The sequence below is a fragment of the Balaenoptera acutorostrata genome, chromosome 7 (assembly GCF_949987535.1).
Source record: "Balaenoptera acutorostrata chromosome 7, mBalAcu1.1, whole genome shotgun sequence".
NCBI classification, from domain to species: domain Eukaryota; kingdom Metazoa; phylum Chordata; class Mammalia; order Artiodactyla; family Balaenopteridae; genus Balaenoptera; species Balaenoptera acutorostrata.
This window is the reverse complement of record NC_080070.1, coordinates 69,273,067-69,296,006: the sequence shown is the minus strand read 5'-3', so window position 1 is coordinate 69,296,006 and position 22,940 is coordinate 69,273,067. Positions and strand designations below refer to the sequence as shown.

Here is a 22,940-nt window from a genome sequence, read left to right as displayed (position 1 = left end):
CTAATTGAGGGCGTGATAGCTTGTTAGACTATGTATAATTTTTTTTTTTTAAATATTGGCTATATTCCCCCTGTTGTACAGTATATCCTTGTAGCTTATTTTATACCTAATAATTTGTACCTCTTAATCCCAGGGCTGTTTTTTTTTTTTTTAGAAATTCACGTTCTTTTATTTATTTATTTATGACTGTGTTGAGTCTTCGTTTCTGTGCGAGGGCTTTCTCTAGTTGCGGCAAGTGGGGACCACTCTTCATCGCAGTGCGCGGGCCTCTCACCATCGCGGCCTCTCTTGTTGCGGAGCACAGGCTCCAGACGCGCAGGCTCAGTAATTGTGGCTCACGGGTCCAGTTGCTCCGTGGCATGTGGGATCTTCCCAGACCAGGGCTCGAACCCGTGTCTCCTGCATTGGCAGGCAGATTCTCAACCACTGCGCCACCAGGGAAGCCCTAGACTATGTATAATTTAAAACTGCAGCTTTTCGTGAGAATGAATTTTTAAATCCACAACTGGCTAATATAAAAATCTAGTCAGCCTTTGTAAAATTACATTAAATGATCATTAATTTAATTATCTGGTACAAAGTAACAAAGATATGGTCATTGAGTTGTGGGAGAAAATAAATTTTGAGCACCTTACTTCCAGATTAAATACTGAAATAGTTTAAACTATATTTTCTTTGTAACTGTATGTTGATAAAATATATTACTTCTTTAGTTCTTCCATGCTGTATCATAATTTCCCACTATTGTTCATATAACAGAGGACAGTATCCTTAAAAAATAATTAATAGTTATCCAAAAATTACTAAATTTTATCTTTATGGATAACTACTATTTTTTCTTTTTAATATACTTTCCAATCATGATAATTTCGAATAATTGCATAGCCATCTAGAAAAATTGAGCATATTTAAGTTTGGTCTCCTTTTCCTCACAAAAAGCCTAGACTTTTCTTTCTCTCTCTTTATGATTACAGAGTGGCCTAAGAACAAGCTAAGAATCATAAGCACTAAAACCATATTTCAAAATCTGAGCAACCAATATTATAGAAATAGAAAGGCAAAGATATACTTGAATCTGTCAAATCAATACATTCCTATAATCCCCTCCGGGACAATCATATAATTTGATGCTAACAGTGAAACTCTGAAAATTATGTGACCATCTATTACATAATGGATGGTACGTGTCCTCAAACCTTTTCTATCACTTATAATACAAGACAGGCCTACCCCATTTTAAAAAATCCCTTCTGTTATTGATAATTGCCTAAGTTGCTTCTTCCTTTCCTTTTTCAGAATGAAGAACAAATTTTGGTATTTTGAGTTTGGCACATCTGAAACTTTCTCAGCCACCTGCAAGAAGCTACATGAATCTGTAGAAATAGAAGTAAGAAAATGAATTATCTTTATAATACTATGAAATGGCTTGAGTTTGATTATTAATATGTTGTGCTAGCCCATGGAAGGAGTTAGAATTTTAGCGACTCATATAGCTTTACCCAAGATTCTAAAACATCATTTCTGTCACTCATTGAGAATCTAGCACATCTGAAATACTAATATAAAGTTAAGTTTGAGTATGAGCTGTTTAATACAGCATAAAAGAATGAGAGGTGGAACACAACTTTAGAAATCAGTGGGCATAGTATGGACAGAAAAATGTAAGATGAAAGTACTTGAAGGGAAAGAAGAAAAGTTGCAAAATACATTTTTAAAAACTTATTATTTTCAGGTCTCAATATCTTATAACCTTTAAAACACAGTTCACTAAAATTGTACTTACTTTTATGAATAAAGTTTAAAAAATATACTTTTCCATTCCCATTCCCATTCATTAACTAGGTTTTTTCTCAGTTCCTGAGGTTGCCATTTCCCCATTACATTTGTAGGAAATGGAAAAGCCAAGAAAGAGAGCAAAGATAGCAAGAAAAGATACACTTTAAAAAGATTTAGAGCAAATATGTCTACCAAAAATATAGACATTGTAGGACTAAAAATTTTGGAGACAAGTTATAATAGAAAATGAGTTAGTTTTATTGAGAGATTTTTAGGGGTTAAAGAAAAAAGAAAAGTTATATTTTGTTAAGTTGTAAAGACAAATCAAAGGAACAGAATTATGAAACAAGGACATCTAATGACTAGCTGATATGAATTGAGAAATACTGGCTCTAACACTTTTCTTTTTAAAAAGAAATAACTTGTCTACTGAGACCTAAGTCATTAGTGGCAAGTATTAGGGTAATAAGTTTGGTAGACAAAAGTAGTTATGGACCACAGAGAATCATAATAATGGTCTGGCTAGGTTCTTCATTATCCCAGCTTTCTAACTTACTGTTAATGATAATAACAGCAAAAGTGGTAGTATTTCAAAATGTAATCTTTTTGGACTTTTTCCTCATCATGATTGACAAATAAATTGAAGTATTAGGGATAGAATTGATTGTCATGGAACAGAAAAAGCCCTTCATGACTGAATCAGATCATAACCCTGAAAAGGGATATAATCACAAAAAGTGAAGGATTTGGGCTCAGTAGGCACTTACTGTGATTGCTATTTGTGATGATAAATATGTGTATGTTATATATATATATATATATATATATATATATGTATATATATATACTTATACAGCTATATGTACATATATATTTATAAAAAATCATCTAAGATCTCCCTTTACCTTCAAAGTTCATTATTTAAGAAATCATTATATAGTAGATTTTGAGCATTTCTGCCCTCAGAAACCGATGCTTGAAGAAAATCTGCAGCAAAAGGCAAAAATGAAAAAAATTTAAGGTATGGCTTCTGGTTGAATATAGGGTGGATACCCTGAAGCCTCTTGCACCTCTCCTCACTTTCGCCTACCACTGAACGTAGATTGGAAAAAAATTATCTAAGAGAGGTATTTCATGTTCATGGATAGGTAAACTCAACATTGTTGTGATGTTAGTTCTTCTCAACTTCAGCTAAAGATTTAATATAATCCCAGAATTCCAGTAAATTATTCTGTGAATATCAACAAACTGATTCTAAAGTTTATCCTGAGAGTCAAAAGACTCAGAATAGCAAACGCAATATTGAAGGAGAACAAAGTTGGAGGACTGACACTACCTGACTTCAGGACTTACTGTAAAGTAGTCAAAGCAATGTGATATTGGTGAAAGAACAGACAAATCGATGAAACAGAATATAGAGCCAAGAAATAGATTCCCATAAATACAGTCTGCTCTTCTTTGACAAAGGATGAAAGGCAATACAATGGAACAAAGAAGGTTTTTTAAACAAATGGTGCTGTGATGACTGGACATCCACAGGCAAAAATAAAAAATCTATTCACATTTCTTCACCCTTAACAAAAATGAACTCAAAATGGATCACAGAGCTAAATGTAAAATGCAAAACTTTAAAACTTCTAGAAGATAACATAGGAGAAAACCTAGATGGCCTTGGATATAGTGATGCCTTTTAGATACAACACCAAAGGCACAATCCATGAAAGAAATAATTGATAAGTTGGACCTCACTGAAATTAAAAATGTCTGCTCTTTGAAACACAATGTCAGGAGAATGAGAAAACAGGCCACAGACTAAGAGAAAATATTTGCAAAAGACATACCTGATAAAGGCTTTGTATATTCAAAATATACAAAGAACTCCTACAACTCAACAATGAGAAAATAAACAACCGTCTTGAAAACTGGGCCAAAGACTTTTAACTGATACCTCACCCAAGGAGCTATACAGATGGCAAATAAGCAGCTGAAATGACACTCCATATCATATTTCATCAGGGAAATGCAAATTAAAACAGCAGTGGAATACCACTACACACCTGTTAGGGTATTGAAAACCCTAAAAGCTGGTGAGGATGTGGAGCAATAGGAAGTCTGATTCACTGCTGGTGGGAATGCAGAATGGTACAGCCACTTTGGAAGACAGTTTGGGAGTTTCTTACAAAGCTAAACATACCCTTACTGTATGATCCAGCAATCATAGTCCTTGGTATATACCTAAAGGAGTTGAAAACGTATGTTAAAACAAAAACATGCACATGGATGTTAGTAACAACTTATTTAATAATTGCCAAAACTTGGAGGCAAACAAGAGGTCCTTTAGTAGATGAATGGGAAAAAAAATCGTGGTATATCCAGACAATGGAATATTATTCAGTGCTGAAAAGCTACCAAGCTGTGAAAAGACATGGAGCAACCTTAAATACATTTTCCTAAGTGAAAGAAGGCAATGTGAAAAGGCTACATACTGTATGATGTGAACATATGGCATTCTGGAAAAGGTAAAACTATGAAGGCAGTAAAAAGATCAGTGGTTGCCAATTAAGGGGGACAGAGGAAGGAATAGGCAAAGCACAGAGGATTTTTAGGGCAATAAAAATACTCCATGTGATGCAATGGTGGTGGCTACAGGTCATTATACAGTTGTTCAAAGCCATAGAATGTATACCAAGAGTGAACCCTAATGGACACTATAAACTTTGGGTGATTATGATGTGTTAATGTAGGTCCATCAGTTGGAACAAATGTACCACTCTGGTGGGGATGTTGATAATGGGAGAGGCTGTGTATGTGTGGGGACGGGGTATACAGGAAATCTCTGTACCTTCCCCTCAACTTTGCCATGAGCTTTAAACTGCTTTAAAAAGTACAGTCTCAATTTACAAAAAACAAACATCGATCTATAGTATAATATTATGTATGTCACAAAGTGAAAAATGTCCAAGGAAAAGTTTGTGTCATATAGCAAAAGACGTGTGATAAAACTAGGTATGGAAAACATTGATTTTAACATTACAAGTGATAAAATTCGGTGATTTTGTTCCACTAAGCTTTACATCTTGAGAAAAACTCTTTCAGGTCATGTTTCTACATGCCCTCTAAGTCTGGCTTCCGAGCTCTGCATTTACTGCCTTATTCTATGCACCACTGGAGTGGCATTTATAAATCAGAGACAGCACTGTGCACTCCCCATTCTATTGTTGCATATCTTGAAATACTGTTATAATTTTATGAATTTATCTTAATTCTAAAGCTTGTTTTGTGTGTGTGTGTGTGTGTGTGTGTGGATGGATGGTAATGTAAAATCTGCTTCTCTACTCACTTTTTAATGAATCCAGTCTATCATATTAGCAGAATATGCCTTTCTACCCTCAAGGTTACTTCATAATTAAATATAATAAAAACAGCAGTTTGGAAATTTGATTCTGTTTGCTGTTGCTTCCTGGCCTAAAATTATACCAACCATGGTTTGAAAATATATGAGAAAATAAAACCACTTCAGTACAAGAGTACCTCAAGTAATGGATATATGTTTTAATGACAGCTTCTTCCAAACAAAGCATTTGCTGTGTGACCCTTTACTTCATATCTCTCTTTCAATTAGGAAGCTTTTTTCTGAAAAAGGTGTATATTTGGAATAATATTAATATCACGGGCTAATAGTTGATGAAAATAATAGCTAAGATTTATCTATTATTAAATATACCTCATGCTTGGTGCTAAGCCATGCACATCCATTACCTGACTTAGTCTTCCTCAAAATCCTATGATTTAGAGAGATTCTGTTGCATCTCTATTGCAGAGACACACATATGAGCATTTTCTTTCATGATTTAAAAAAAAAAAAACACAAGAATTGTGTTGCTTGCTGCCAAAATGTTTAAGGAAACAAATCAATTGGAGAATGGAAATATAAATATATACATAGAGAGATTAACAAAGGTGAAATTTTTAATTTTAAGAATTTCAGTTATCTTTTAACTTTGTAACAAAAGATAAAGAAATAAAAAGATAAAATGAAAAGCTTTAAATTTACAAGATAATATATTAAAAGCAAAGTTTGTATTAAACTACCTGGGGCATGGATATGTACCTGAGAATCTCAGGTCAACATCTGGGATTGAAGCTTACAAAGTTCATGAGTTTTTAATTTGTTCCATGTACCAGGCAAAGTTCATGAGAGAATAAAATGGCCCATTCTCCAAAGTATTTGAGTCTTTTGGTATTCAGTAAGACTTGGGAGGGTGGTATATTTTAAGGCCAGGAATTTCCATCCTCAGATACTGACCTTTGTCTTAATGATTAAGTATTTCTACAAAACCTAAATAAGCTCAAGAATTAACAAATTGCAAGAAGAGGGTCAGGGACACAAAATAAATTAGCAGAATTTGAAAGATAAGATTCTCATTGCCCAGTAACCTGGAAAGCACAGAGTTATTAAAGGCAGTAGGGCAGATTTTCACAGCTTAGTCTGTGCTCCACCTATATCAAAATCATCCTGGATGATCTCTCAGTATGTATTTAGAGAACCTTAGCCCATCCTTACCCCTACCAAAACACCATCTTGGAGTAGTAGAAATGAAACGTGTGAATGAACAGTTCTTTTTTAAACCCTTTATTGAGGCATAGTTGACCTACAAAAAGCTGTACATATTTAATGTAGACAACTTAATGAGTTTGGAGAAAAGAATATACCCATGAAACTATCATCATAATCAAAGCCATCAACATTTCGTCACCTCCAAAAGTATCTCCCTGCCCTCTTTCTGTGTGTGCGCGCGCATGTGTGATAAGAACAGTCAAAAGATCTTCCCTCTCTTCTAAAGCTTCCCAGGTGATTTCTTTTTTTTTTTTTTGCAATGAAATTCTAGAAACAATGATGAAGGGAGACATTAAAGGTGTGGACCTCAACAAAGATGGTCCTAGTAAACAAAAATTGGACTCATTAAGTCCAAAGCAAAAAAAAAATACCTCCCTGTTCCAGGAAAGTACAAGAAATGTGGGGTTGAGGTACTGTTACCATTTCATTCAGATAAATACATTATAATTTTTCTTACTGAGGAGAGTGAGGAAGAAATGAGACAGATGAAAGGTGACCAAAGGTGAAATTTCTCTTCTCTAGTTACCACAGGTTATTTTTAATGAGATAACTTTTGGTAAGAAATTTAATATTCCAGCAATAATTTCTGGCTTTCACAGAATCTCCTGAAAGAGAGAAACATGTAAAATTAAAGTGCTTTTCTGCTGATACTTACGGCAAATGCTTGATATCTTGAACCAGCAGTGTGATTGTTGCTAGCAGCATGTTCAGCAACTGTGTGTGTGCATACATGGTACCAGTTTCAAATATTCCTGATTTCCAGGTGTGCTTCCACCTTCCTCTCCTTTACCGGTTATCTCCCATTCCACTCTAAAAAAAATCTTGCAATTATCTGCAATCAGCACTTTTGTCACCATCACTGGACTGCCAGCTAACAGTAAAATCACCTAAAAGGCATGTTCTGAGTCCCTATATCTCACCCTGTGTTTTGTGGAGAATACTTTTCAAATGCATTTCAGAACACACGGAGCTTAATCACTGGGAAAAATATATAGAGTACAGCAGCCTTCTAATAGCAGAAGAGATCCCGTTAAGCCATTTATATGTACGTTTCAATTTGTAGGTTTGCTGCTGTAGTTTTCTGCAAAACATAAATAATTTTATCCTATGAATTACATATGAATTTGCAGAAACTCTTCTAAAAGCAGGTATATTTAAGTCATTTTACACCATACCATTTTAAACAATGAACAACGCAATGTTTTTATGTTTCATTAAGTAAAATTATGAATAATTTTTATCTGACCTGGGCATAGAAGTAGACTCACTATGAAAAAAGATTTACAGTTTATCATTAATCATATCTCATCAGATTTATTATCCACACTTTTATGGCTCTCCGAAGTTCTTCACATGTTTTAAATATTTCTGTCAAGTGATATGTTAACTGAATCTAAAACACTAAATTCACATGTAAAAGTTTGTCTTTAACACTTCTGTATAATGTGGTGCAGGGTATATTTATAAACTAGGATTAAAATATATTGGAAGAAAAATTTAAACCATATTCTTTTAGGTAAATTTGTCTCTAGAATAAGATCTTCCATTTCAAAACTGAAAAGAGTGGACAATGGCCTCACAACATTGCACTCTGAAAATAGCTCCCATAGTAGTATACGTAAACGACCTCTCTTCAACATAATAAAAATATTCAGGATTTATTGACTAACCAAGGCTGTTAGCTTTTAAGCTTTTATATTCTTTTCCTCTGTAGCTACCTTTTTAAAAATCATAAATCTTCAAAGTGGATGAAAATATTATCTGACACAGTATTATAACTTGTTTATATTTCATAGCCTTCACCTCAGCTTTTATTTCCATGCACTCAACTGGTGTGCTACAACTCCTGGTCTTCATCAGAACCAGCACTGGAAATTTCCAGACTAACGAACATAACGTTAAAGCAAACAGAGGAAGGTAGCCTGGGGTCAAAAACTAGTGGAAACAAATTATTAATAAGTAGGTATTTATGTAAGTACACTGTCCTCCTTTCACAGGAACTTCAGTGTTCTTCATTGGTCCTTCTTCTTTGGAATTTCTTAAGGATTTTTTTCACTTTTCACAGAGCTGCTTACTGTTTCCTTAAAACTACACGTGCCAAGACTCTGAAGAGTGAAAACATGAATAATAGTATGCACTGATGTTTTTCAGTTGTCACATGTGATTCCCCTAATTCAGTTTAAAAAAAAAAAAAAGCCTATTTGCAACATGCTCTCCTTTTTTGCAGATGAACAAAGGAATACTCCTTCACTAATTCTGAAAGTAACTTGTCACAGTGGGGTTCGAAGGCCTAGTCAAATAATTGTCTTAGTGTACTACCTGCTGTGTTCAATATTGAGTGAAAATGGAAGCCAGGCCCCAACTCCAGCTTATTTCACAATTCTTCTGTTATTTAAATGATTTTAGTCAGTTTGGGGGAAGCCAGACCTTTATAAATTAACAGCAGGGAAATACCAAAGGTGTCAGATTGCATATTTATCGTCTTTTTCGTGTAATACTTAAATATGTATTAAGAAGTGACTGACATAAATTAGGCAGATTTCAGAAGCCACAGGCCGTGGCTTGTAGAGGACCCCCTTCTGCTTGACATTTCATCCTTGTCAAAGATCAAATTATTTTAATTTAGGCTGCAAATTATAAGGAATGAAGACTTCTTTGTGGGAATTCCCTGTGGTAATCTGACTTTTGTTGTTACTGCTGCTTGTCAGTGTGCAAAAGATATAATATGCATGCAAATAAGGTTAAAAAATATGTACTATCTAATTATCCAGCCAGTACATTCCACTTGAAGACAGTGGGAGGCCTGACACACAGTATGTGTTTGATTCATTGAGGCCTGCAGGGTATTTACACAAGATTACTTTTAATTATGAAATTAATATCTGTTTATCTAGAATATATAGCAGTAAGTGAGTATACACATGAGCAGAATTCTTTAGTAAAAAGAAGTCATCTTAATTTAATACATGAAAAGAAGGGGAAAAAAATCAGTTGTTTCTAGGGGGGAAAAAGGCATCATCCAGACCTTGGTTTCACCCTCGTTGAAATAAATTGAATGAAAACTTGGCACCTTCTCTAGAATTTGTTTCTAGCCCTGCCAAGTAGGCTCAAGATGTGTTGCTTTATTTCACAGTTTTTATATTTTAGTGAACAAGATACAGTATTAGATTCAGTATGATGAGGAAAATGTACAAAAAGAGAGGGTTTTTGTTTGTTTTTTGTTTTTATAATTTTGGTGAAGGATTATCTCTTCCAGTTTCAAAAATCATGATTACGGTGAGAAAGAGAATGATGAAATTGTATCCACCTTTTTTTTTTTTTTTAACTGTAATAAAACATACAGCAAATAAAACAATCCCACTGCAGATATACTTTAATTGATGAAATGCATATCCCTAACAAAGTTTGTTTGTAAAGCATAGTGTTACATATTGACGTCTCTGCTCATATTGACATCTAACTGAAAATGGGAGGACAATATCTGGGCTATATTTATAATAAGTACCATTTTAGAAAACTCAAAGCAAATGAATAAATCATAATTACAAAAATACAGTATGGCCTTGTCACTTTCCACACATGCGCATCAGTAGAAATGTATGGAAAATTCAAAAAAGTAAAAAGTGACCACTCTGAGTATTGCAAAGCATTGTCTGGTAGAGTGTTCCGTATTTTGCATAGTCAAAGAGTGTCTTGTCACCAGGCAAACAAAAAAATCTGGCTGACTGATTTTACTTTTCATTTTTTCGTTAAAGCAGCTATAAAGTCATGATGGGTTGGAGATTCCTTTTACTGCCGCTGCTCTTGGCATTTCCTTCACTCAGCCGGCCTGGTTCTCCATGTTCATGTAGATAACCATGCCTCTCATTGCCTTTGACTCTGTGCTTGGAACTTAATCTAGTCCAAGAAACCATCCTTGGCCACTTTATTGTAATTTAGGTCTCTCTGAATTGCTGTTTTTCTTTTTTCAAAAGTCTCTTAAGCCATTTCTTTCTCTGCTCCCCAAAAATGAGACCCTAATTATGAATTCTGTTTCTTTATTTTCCCCCAATAGTACCTTGCAGTGTGTTCTAAATAGGAGCAGTCATTAAAATTTCTGCCTGAAATTTGACAAAACTTCCCAGAATCAACCTCTTTGTAACACATTGGAAATTTGCAGCTGGTTATATATGCAGACACTAAATTGTGCCCCTTCCAAAGGTTTTCTGTAAACAGAGATACACTGATGATTTAATTTGATCATTTTTTTTAAATTAATTTATTTATTTTTGGCTGTGTTGGGTCTTCGTTTCTGTGCGAGGGCTTTCTCTAGTTGCGGCAAGCGGGGGCCACTCTTCATCGTGGTGCGCGGGCCTCTCACTATCGCGGCCTCTCCTGTTGCGGAGCACAGGCTCCAGACGCGCAGGCTCAGTAGTTGTGGCTCACGGGCCTAGTTGCTCCGCGGCATGTGGGATCTTCTCAGACCAGGGCTTGAACCTGTGTCCCCTGCATTGGCAGGCAGATTCTCAACCACTGTGCCACCAGGGAAGCCCTTAATTTGATCATTTTTAAAGACTATTTATGATGCCTGGTAAATGTTATTGGCTGCTTTATCTTTTATATTGACCTTTAGGGTAACCATTTAAGTGTTCTTGAAAGGTTTATTTAGAAAGTACAAGATTATAGATTTTAAAATTCTTATTAAAAGATAAGGAAATACAAAAGATGGAATCAAATTGTTTCTGTTCTTTTCATTTTTCTAATCAGTGTGATGGCGTACAGATTGATTTAATAAACATCTCTCTGGAAGGAATTGCTATTTTGAATATACCAAGCATGCATGGAGGGTCCAATCTTTGGGGAGAGTCTAAGAAAAGACGAAGCCATCGCCGAACAGAGAAAAAAGGGTCTGACAAAAGGACCACGCTCACAGATGCCAAAGAGTTGAAGTTTGCAAGTCAAGGTAAGTTTTCTAACATTTAATTGTTGCTTCTTAATCGGCTCTTGAAGACTACTTTAAATGAAAGAGTTTTCCATTGCACTCTGCTCTATATATTTATGCAGTTGTATTTTTTATATCAGATATTCAAGTGTGATTAAATTAATATTATAATAGATTCTAAAATCATGTATAAACTGGCTATATTTTCATGGATTTTTTTCTCCTTTATTCTCCTTTTTGTGGGTATAGCTCTTTACACAGAAAATAAAATATATGTGGGTATTTAGTGGATAATAATATAGGATGTATTGTACATTAAATTCTGGAATGTGATCATCTTGGTCAGATGTTTGAGTTGCTATAACAAGGGCCTAGTTAAGGCTTTTCTGAGGTGTGTTGCAAGTTTTATTTTTGGCTTTCTTCAGTCAGGCTATGATTAGGAAGCTATCTTACATGAAACTGTTATCCTAAATATTATATATAATGGCATTTTAAAATATCCCACGATCAGTTTTGGTTATCTGCTTCTATTTTTTCCAGAAATTTAGTAAAAAGTAGAATACCTGGGAAACAAAGGGCAAAGGACTAACAAAATAGGGTAGAATAACTATGGATCAACTTTCAACTCCATTGAATTATACTTCACATTGGGACATGACAACTAATTCTTGTTGATAGATTGTACAAAGATACCAAATTGGTATTATAATCTTTTGGTATTATAATAATTGATCATGCCCCAATTTATAGTATCCATACTATTTTTTTTAACCTTCCAGAATCTATCTAATACCTTTGATGGCATTCAGATGGCCAAGAAAACGTATTGGCTCAGCTCAGTGTAGCAAAGGTAAAATATGAAGAGATCACAACCTTATGGGCTCAATAAAAATAAATATTTTTTTAAATAAAGAAAATAAAATGTGAGGATGGTTGATAGGCTTGGTGGTGGTAGGAAATAGCTTTATGTTTTGGTGTCTTCAGGTATCTGAAGGTATCTGATTCAAGTTTCAGTAGCAGGCAGTGACTTCTGTTAGATGGAACTTGATGACCATGAAGGTGAAAAAAGATTGACAGAGGGAGTACTAAGTATCCTCCTGAAAGAAGTGCTTACTACAGCCTGCCAATAACAGAAGGTTTTGATGCCCACTAAATGTATGGGTGATCCTAAAGAGGCAAATCCTGAAGAGTTGTGTAATTTAATGCAAGAAAGTTATACCAAATTAATGAAGATGCTTTCTATTCAGAACGAATATAACTGTATGAAAACATGGAGGAAAATGGTTTTTTGAAGGAGAAGTATATAGAAAAAATGAGTAGGTTTGTGCTATATGAATTTTAAAATGAGAGGAATTAGGTATAATTACTAATTTCTAGGATTTATTGACATTAATAATGCATTTATATTTAAATGTAAATGCAGATTTCTAAAAAGTTTCCTGAAAAATTTCTAAGTTTAAAAATTAGTTCAAGGACCATACTAAGACCAAACCTAAAAAATCTCTGCTTCTGTCCCTAGGGAAGCAATGGGTACATATAGTAATATAGTCCATATAGTTAAAAAATAGTTTTACATATATATATATAAAATGATAATTTCTAGGTTTATTTTTCTGTTTGGTCACTACCTATTAATACTTGGCATGTCCTTTGCATGTAGACATTTCAGATATGTATCTGAATTGATTCTCGGTGCTCAGCTGCCAACTATGTTCGCCCAATGAGATGTTAAAGTTTGTAAAACTCATGGCTGTGCTCCACCAGGAAAAGTGTCTGCATACTATGGAGCTACTGCAGACATGCTGTCTGTTGGCCTCACTCATCCCCCTTTGTAAGCTGAGGAATACACGTTTGGAATGAAGCACACACAAATCAGCCCCAAGTATTGTATAGACTGTCAGTGCCCATAACCCTAGGAAAAGGTCTCTCTTCCCATTCTGTCTTCTTGCTTTGTACTATGAAACTATTGGGACCAAGTTTCCATAAACTTGGGAAAGAAGAAGGAAGGAAGTGAGAACCTATAGGGTTTGTGACTTAGGGATACATTTTTGTCAGTACAAAGTTTGGGAAAAACATTAGAAATCAGAGTTTTTGAAGGTCATTGTATGAGTAATAACAAAAGCATGCTTTATAATTGACTTGGCTTAACTTTTTTTCCCTCTCTAAACCAACTATGCTTGTAAGTTTGGGTTTAGTTTTATTTCAAGATCAGTATAATTGAATGCTTAAAATGACTTTATCAGCTGAATATTTTAAAAAGACTTCTATATTAATCAGTCTTTTATTAATTTTATCAAGATTTTTTTCATTTTGATGTATTTTACAACAAAATAGCTAAAAGTATCTCAAAATGCTTCAAAGTTTTGATTTCACATTTATTCTGTTAATTCTTAAATGTTACACTTAATAATCAGAAATGAAAGAAATTTACTATTTAAAATATCTGCATGTATCCCTTCCCGAAATGGGTAAATGTTTCTATCATTTGATCTTGTTTTCAATTTCTTGACACAAAGACAATAGTATTAAATGTAAGGGTCAATCAGTATTTTAAATCTAAATATATTTTCAAATTTACACAGAATGGTTACAGGTATGGCCTTTAGAATGAAATAACAGGAACTGTAATTCTAGTCCAACAAGTTTTCTTAACCCAGATTCAAATTAATAACTTCACTCTTGGAAAAATATAAGTAAATAAATGAACAAATTAATAATGTAAATTTCTTCTTTTTAAGTTGCACTTTCTTGAAATATTAACTAGCAACTTTTCTGATATAGCTCTGTAAAAATTTGAAGTTTAAACTGAATGTTTACTATATTAGAATGGATGCTTGTTTCCATAAACTTTAGAAAGCTTTTGGTGGTGGGGAGAGTGGGGAAAGCATACCTAACTATAGATTCTTGAAGTAAAGATAATTTTTTTAATTTAGTAGAAGGATTTAAATTAAGAAAAAGTTTACAAGTTTGTTTTAATTTTTAAAATGTCATAGATCAAAGGTACAAGATCAGGTTTGGAGCATTACATACTCATTTATACTTCACCCTACATAAACTGGAACTCCTGCACAATTTTTTTGCTTGCGGTCTTTGAGGACATTCACAGCATAAAATCAGAGTATCTTCAATTAATAAATTCACTGGTTGGAAATTTTACAGTTGATTTAATTCGAGTTGATCAAAATTATAAGTAATTAATTTAATTACATTATTGTTCTAGCAAAATACTCTAAAACAGATGCAGTTCTGAAACATACGCATACTCACATTCATCTAATTCAGACACTTTCTTTGTGGGTTTGTCTTTTTCTTTTGTTTTTGTTGTTGTCTGTTTTGTTTTACTTCTTTTGGAAATACAAATGAGTGTATCATATGTAGATGTCATGGTCTTTAAGCAAAATTGTAAAGTAGGCAAATTAGATCTTCAGTGCTCTTAGCCTTAATATTCAGTCTTTCCCATTTCTTTCAGTTGCTGAGTTAATCTTTGCCTCCTCTTCTTCTGCATTAAATCCAAGTCTCAGAAAGATATCTAATAAATTTATTCACATAAATATATAAATGACTGATTGCAGATGAAAGTAGAGGTATTTTCATTTTAAAAGAAATAAAAGCCTTCAGATAAACCATTATTTTTCAAACTGTGTTCCATTGAGCTATAACTGCAGTTCTTCAGAGTTTCTGTAAAAACTTGGTTCAAATTCATTTCTGTCATATTTTGGAACAATAACGTAAAAACCTATAAGAAAAACACTGTAAAGTGTGTTCTATAAAAACATTTTGTCATATTGACAATTCCCGAATCATCAAATTGTGTTACCAGACAAAAATAACTTCCTTCCCTCCTCCTGTTCCACCTCCTCTTCTTCTTCCTGATGGGTAGATTGATCCATATATAGATGGATAAAATGATAGTTATACCTTTCCACACATACATTTGTAAGCATATACACATCTAAATAAACAAACAACTCAATAACTGTGACATTAATTGGAAAGTCTGTAGCTCTGCAGTGGTCATTTTAAAATACATCTTTGTATATCTCATGATGTACCAAGGGGAACATTACCACCACAGCGTATGTGAATCACAAGGAATTAAAAGGCCTGCAAGCTCAGGTACTTTTGTTTGACACAAGCAATAAAGAGTGCATAACAATCAATGGAAGTGAAAACAAGGTGACAATACTAATATTTGTTATGAAAATGGAAATCACTCCTTAGAAAAGTTTTTGCCCATAAAAAATTGCATTAGTTAACTAGCTCCCCAAAATAACAGGCTTGTACTAGTTTGTATATCAAATGCACTTTTAACAGAGATGTAGGATATAAACACGCGCACAACTCCTGGTAAAGAACCAGTGATAAAATTGAAACAAAGTTTCAGCTAAATATGCAGAACAAGGTAAATTGAAACTTCTAGTTAACATCTGAGGCAACCAGCAAGTAAATTTGTATTGACAAAGTTGAAAAACTATATTAAAAGTACACCTGTGAATGTGCTTTTTGACAGCGAGGATCTCTCAAGTAATACGAGCAGTTTTTAGGCATTCTAATGGTTTTAAGCTTTGATGATACAAGTCCAACTATACCATTTTCCAGTAATGAATGCAGAATGGTGCAGGACTGCCAAGTGAGATGTAAAAAGTTCGTATCATTTATGATTACATAGCTGTCTGGATCAGGATATTCCCAATATCATACAATAAAAACAAACTGCAGAGATCGTTGAAAAATAGGCTGCCTATAACACTACAACTATCCTCATCAAAATAACTCTGTTATTCTGATAGATTGACTATATCACAAGTGTTAGCAATTTAAACGTCTAAAATATATTTGCACAAATAAAATTCTAATTTTCTCTTTAATTTACTGGTTTTAAAAATATTGCTTCATTTGAAAAACAGAAAAGGTTGACTGCTTTAAAAAGTTTGAAAACCACTGAGCAAAAGTAATTACATTCAAGCCGTAGAATTTCAAACATTTGCCAGAAGCTAAGGGAGGTACAGTCGGGAACAGCTGGACTTCCTGCTTGAAACCTCATTAACTAGGTGAACGTCTACTCCACATAACGGATACAGATAGAAAAGTTTATTTTAAAAACTAATTAACATATGATATTGTCCATGAAATTTTCAGTGATTTCATTCCCATTTACCAATGCAAATTCTTTTCTTTGGGCAGAATTTCTCAAAGTGTAGTATACACTCCACTGATGGAAAATTGAGCTACTTTAAGCAATACACAGATGAATATTTTAAAGTGTGACAGTTTTTATATGTACTATTACAGTTGTTTTCTCTTTATGGTAAGGAATGCTTTTTTCTTAGTTTGTAATTTTAAATAATTTTATTTTTGAAATAAATTTATTTAAGTAAAAATAGAGTAAAAGCCAAAATTAAAAAATAATAGAGGAGTACATGGATATGGAAAACATTGTGACGGTGGGACCAGAAAGGCTAAAGTATAGAAAACTCCATTAGGCTAATAGTACAGATTCCACCACTTTGTATAATTTGCATAGCCCCAGTTTTGAATACTTAGTGAACACATTATTTTTATTCTTCATTATCTTGCATAAAATGTACTATGTATAAGTTCCCCCCAAATAAACTTACACTGCACATACCCCTACCCCACCTTATTTGATGTCTGTGCTCTGTACTGGGGAAGACTAAAATCCTGATTCTTTTTAGGAGCTAGAGGGGAGAGACTATAGATCTGATTGACTGTCAAGGACTCTGTCTATATCAAATGACTTTATTGTTTTGAAAACTCTGAAGAAGTAGGAAGAAAAAAAAGGTCAATCCAAGCCAAACTGATCAAAGAGAACAAATGAGTTGATGTCTATGAAAGCTTGGCCAAAGATGAATGTCTTTTGCCGCTGAAGAAAAATCAGGTTATTGGCTTCAAGGTCTTCATCTTTAAAATGGAGATTGTGAGTTCTGGAAGAGTTGAGATTAACTTATGTGTGCTGTCCATTCTGTTGGCTGGAAAATTGCACAAAGAGCATTTAAATAGTAAGAGTCTAACACTTTCTACTCCTTGTAAAAGTTATACTTACCTGAAAGTTGGTGGTAATGGACATTTGTCATGCACTATTATCAATTTTTCTAGACATTTCTGTGGGTTATTTAGGGTAATTTAGAAGGCAGTGTTTTAAGTTGTCTAAATATAACTGCAACATTCATCTTAGAACTGTAGATAATGTATTTGGCATTCAGACACCAGCAAGCAGAACAATTTCCAAGCATTTAAATTCAGTGATTAAATCAATTAAATTTAGAAGCAAGAAAAGGATTTCATGTTACATTATTATACCTGGAAGTTAAAATTGTTGAAAAAAGATCATGGCATTTGAGATGGTGCATTTTACAGAAATATATGCATATACTAATACCGTGATAATTTCATTAGTGGAAAATACATAGATCCAAACATTTGTTATCTAGTAACCTTTAAGGAGATATCTCAAAATGAATTTCTAATTGTATGTTTTTAAACTACCTTCCTTGAAATTTTCCAGGACTGTATAATGCAAATAATAGCAAGTACTTGTTAAAGCTATCTAAATAATCAAAATTTCTGTTTGCATTTGAAGATTGCATCATAACCTGAATATCTTAATGTGATAGCTCTCGCTCTTTTTTTTTTTTTTTACAAAAGGCATGCCTTTAAAGTTTATAAAACAGCAGTAAAAAGAAATTAGAAAATACAAGACATATTTCTTGTATGTAAAAATAAAAATATATTTTCAAAATATAAGATCATGTACTCTTATATTTGGCCTAGCTGTCCTATAAAACCATATATATTTTGATGAAGCATTTATGAAATTTCTATTTGTCATGACACTATAAAGACTTCACAGAAACTGCTAGCCTCCTAGAGATTTGAAAACAGAAACCATAAATATGAATAAATTAATATTTTAGTAACAAAACAGATGACAGTCTTTAGAATATTCTTATATTCCTTCTGGAGCTATATAGAATACCATTTTGTGGCTAGGATTATTGACAAATACCCCATGTTCAACAGTCAGATTTTCAAAATCTGACATACAGTATAATTCTAGAAACAAAATCTGACATGCAGTACAATTCTTGACTTCTTATAGTGAAATTGGTAAGGCCAAGAGATCATTTTGGATATAATATAGTAAGTAAGTAATCATTTAAACAGGAAAGTGGTGTTTTCTAATATGTGAATGAGATCATTGAAATTAAATGTTTATTCCTGAAAGCAAATTGAAGTTAGGAAAATGGAGAAAAGTTCAAAAAACAGGTAGGTAGGAATGGCAGAACAAGGAGCCGCTTGCTTTCACCTAATGAATCTGGGAAAACTTGAAAAAAAAAATGAGTTTTTAGTAGCAGTTGCATTTTGAAAAATATATGCTTTGGCAATCGATTTAATAGATGCAAGGGAAGAAGGAAAGGAATTTGTTTACTTGAGGTTTTAAATTAAGGCTCATCTGTTAACCTTCTCTGACTTCTGAGGCAGAATACCTTCTTTATTTTCAAAATGCTAATACTATTCTGAGACTCTCCTACATTTGTAACTATTGATTTTAATTGTAACTTCAGAGAAAGATGTAAAATATAAATGCTTTAATGGGTCATTTTCTCTATGATGCTGATGTCTAATATCAGTGATAAAACAACCATCTTACTTGTTTCTGTAATATCCAATCCAACGTAATATCCAGTCCTGAGTCTTTCGAAGATAATGGCAGGTCATTTACACAGGCTAAAACTGCATTATAATTTTTAGTAAATTTAACCTACGCATGGTAGAAATATAAAACATATTTCCAAGTTAAATAAATATTGGCTGATTATATAGGCCTCAACTATGCACTTGTAGAGCATCTTTCAAATAGTACTCACATAAAGTTTCCAAATATGAGGGCTATCACAGAAGTGTCCTAAATATAAAGCCCTGTAGTAACTTTGTCAATTGAGGGTGATGGTTTGGAACTCAGGTAATTGGTGTGTCCCAGGGAAGTTAAAATAATTTTCCTATAATCAGGACATATGAAAATAATTTAGGGAGGATTTTTTTTAAAAGAGTAAACATGAAAGAACTATCAAAAAGACATGAAATCAGCTACATAAATTGTTAAATATAAGTCATGATTCTATTTTTTCCTATTTGTATTAAAAACCATGTTTTCTTTTCCATCAAGATAGAAAATAGCCAAGAAAAACTATAATCTTATTGAGAGTGAAACTTTAATTGCACCATCTTTTGGAGTGATTTCTTATTTAGAGATTTCATGTCATGCCAGGAGAGATATTGAACTTTTATTTTACCCCTCTTTGTTTATGTCTTTGTTTTTTCTGGTTACCTTAATGGATGTAATGAAAACACCACAGTCTAGCACCTGGTACTCCTTGCACTCATTTGTCTTACTACCAAAGGCTTCCAGGTGCGTCCAGCAGAGAGCAAAGAGACTTTTTTCTTGAAAAAATCAAATCCCACCATCTACTTAATTATCTTTGAGCTGTATGTGCCTTTGAGTTAACCAAAACAACTAACCACTAGAGTTCCATTGCCATGAATTTAGTATTTACACATACAGTCTTTTATTGTATAGAGCTAGTTAACGTAGAAATTATAGCTTCTTGGACAGTATCCAGCCAACTCTGTTCTTGTGGAAATTGATAGAGATTCATATAGACCACCATTCCCTCCAAACTGAATAATTATTCCCCTGGTTTAATAAAAATAGTTATATTGCTCTTCCTTTGATAAATTGGAGATTTATAAACTGGGGGGGGGGCGGTTAGTGTCTGTTTTAGGCAGTGTCTATTGGCTACTGTACAGTACAGCTATTAATTAGAGTAAGCTAAAGATTGAGGCTTGAGTGTTGTAAGGTGACAGTCATTTGAAATAAGACTAAAAATCTCTATGGATAAACATAACTAATTTAAATGAGCCCCCAGGGAGCTTTTTTGAGAAAGTTCAAATGCCTGATGAATGCTGCACTGTTATTCTAATCACCCCGTAATATGGTATAAAATAACAACCTCATTTTATCCTTTTATTTATAAAGCTGCTCCCATTATCATTATATTTTACCTGTTCAAGTTCTGAACGATTGCTACTCATTGAGAGATTCATTAAGAGAATAATTATATTTCACAGATTGGCAGAAAGAAAATGTATCTTTGAACAATTCCATTTCCCTGAACAGTTGTTCATTTCAAGGTCGAAGACAAGTCTATTAAGTATCTTCTACCCTTTTTAAACATGTCAAAGCTAACCATTAATAATGAAATTAGCAGTTTGGTTCTGATTTAATGAAAGAATCAGCTGCTATTTGTAGAACTCAATTTCTGTGAATGAAACAAACATTTTTTTAATATCAAATAACAAAAAGTATTTAAGAATCCTTTTATGTACAATGATTTAAATCCATGTCTCTTTGGATAGTTAAAGCCCTTAGCATACTGACTTTTTCCCTACTGATGTTTGAAAATACATACTTCTTCATCCAAAATATTACATCATACATTTTCTTACTAAGTGTCATTCACATTTTCAGAATATCTTTTTAGAATAGTAAGAGGTAGAAAATCAACCAATATCAAAGAACATTCCATTTTTAAATTTACTGCAAGAAAGGTTCATGGGATTTGTGACTAAATGTCGTTTCAAAATTAAAAGCAAATTCATATGCACAAAAATGTGACTTCAATAGAAAATAGGTCTAAGCTATATCACCTCATATTTGAACATGTTGGTGCTGTGAAATAAGCCTACCCATGGTCATATGCAAGTAAATACCTTAACTCATCTTAAATCTGTCTGGTAAGTAATTGAGCAGTGATAAAATAATATATTAATCTTGGATGGTTTTGCCAAGCCTTCTATACTTGATGATAAACACTTTCTTCCAAAGAGTTCTTATGTTGTCTTTTAACATCATCCAGGCCAACTCACTAAGACTGAAGTACAGGATATCTAGTGAGCTTAGTGAGAAGCAAGGAGTCAGTGCATCTTTTATTCAGTATAAAAGTATGAAAGATGCTGTTTGATTTTTTAAAGATAGTAATTGAGTCAAATTTAAATAGCAATTTTAAACATGTGTAGGATTTGAAGAACTCTCAGAGCTAGGAAATGAGTTAATCTGTATGTCTCACTTTAAACGTATGTAACTAAAATATGCTGACATATTAACAATGCTATTTTGAGTCAAAGGTTGAATATGAGGTTTTGTACAATTTTGTAGTTAGGTATTATTTTACAATTCTTCATTAATATATTTTCTGTCCTTTTTATTAATGAAACCTGTTTCTTCTAGAGGGATTGTATAGGTCTTCATCTTTTTTGTTTTGTTAAGATAGACTATTTTAGATTTCTATTGCTTTTTTTGGCTTCATTTTTATTTTTGCTGTTTGGTTTCTGCATATTTTATATATGTAATCTTTGTAAACTCTTCATCCAAATGTTCATCCAACAGTTAGGAATTAACAAGGAATTATAATAGGTGTTTTCATTCTTGAGGAAGGGAATGAATATTTTGTTTATGGTAGATACTGAAATTTAACTTCCATTGCAAGCCAAGAAATTAAGTTATCCAAAATTGCAAACCAAAAAAATGAAATAAATGTGTTAGTTTAGGCATAAAAATTGAATTAAATTTTTTTAAAATCTGACATTTTAAATACCTCTGGCAGACTTTATAGAAGAGTGTATTTATTAGTGAGTACTCAGATAAAATGCCTTGATCATGTATATGCTGTGACAGAGTTTGTGTGTGTGAGTGTGTATCTGTGCAGGTGTGTATATATACTGACTTCACTTATGGGGAAAAACATACGGACATGCAGATATCAAAATGATGCATGGAAGCAAAGCATCACTTAAACACAATTTATTCTGGAAAGTCCCAATCAGAAAGAAAACCAGGGGTACCCAAGCATTGTTTTAGGAAAGGAAAGGGAATTTTATTTTTGTTTTAATAGCAGTAGAGAGAAGTGTGATAGAACAAAGTATTCTCTAAAATACAAATCATTGTCCCATTTTTCAAGGGAAAGAAGAGATGAAAATAGGTAGAAGGGAGTTCTTCATTCTGACTTCCTTTCCTTTTTTTCCACTGCGTGTCATCCTTTGGGAATAATGCTTTCTTCAGATTCCGTTACTCTTCCTCCTTCAGATGAGAAGGCCCATCCCAGAGTGACCCTGCTAAAGCAGCTCACTCTTGATCGATCCTTATAGCACATTTACACCTACTTATGGATCAGAAGACAGTAGCTTCTGGAGGTCTGTAGGAAAATTGTGTACCAAGACAGTATTGACATTTCTTTTTCTCATTTTTAAAGTTGAGATATAATTGACATAAAACATTGTGTAAATTTAAGTTGTACAATGTGTTGATTTGATGCATTTATATTTTGCAGTATGATCACCACCATGGTGTTAGCTAAACCTCTATCATGTCACACAATTATCATTTCTTTTTTGTGTTAAGAATAATTAAGATCTAGTTTCTTAGCAACTTTGAAGTTCATAGTACCATGTTGTTGACTATACTGTATTGACTTTTTTCTTTTTTGGTTTTATGTCTTCCCATGAGGTGTATGATAAAAAGAAGTTATATTCCATGGCAAGAAAAAA

General features: G+C 33.2%; 1 protein-coding gene across 1 annotated transcript in view; it reads left to right on the top strand.

Moving 5' to 3' along the window:
• DGKB (diacylglycerol kinase beta) overlaps window positions 1–22,940 on the top strand; it is a 708,671-nt gene that overhangs the window by 516,914 nt on the left and 168,817 nt on the right. Inside the window, exons 22-23 of the mRNA XM_028164532.2 lie at window positions 1,297–1,387; window positions 11,141–11,336. Coding sequence (XP_028020333.2) covers window positions 1,297–1,387; window positions 11,141–11,336 — 287 coding nt within the window. The remainder of the gene's footprint in view (window positions 1–1,296; window positions 1,388–11,140; window positions 11,337–22,940) is intronic.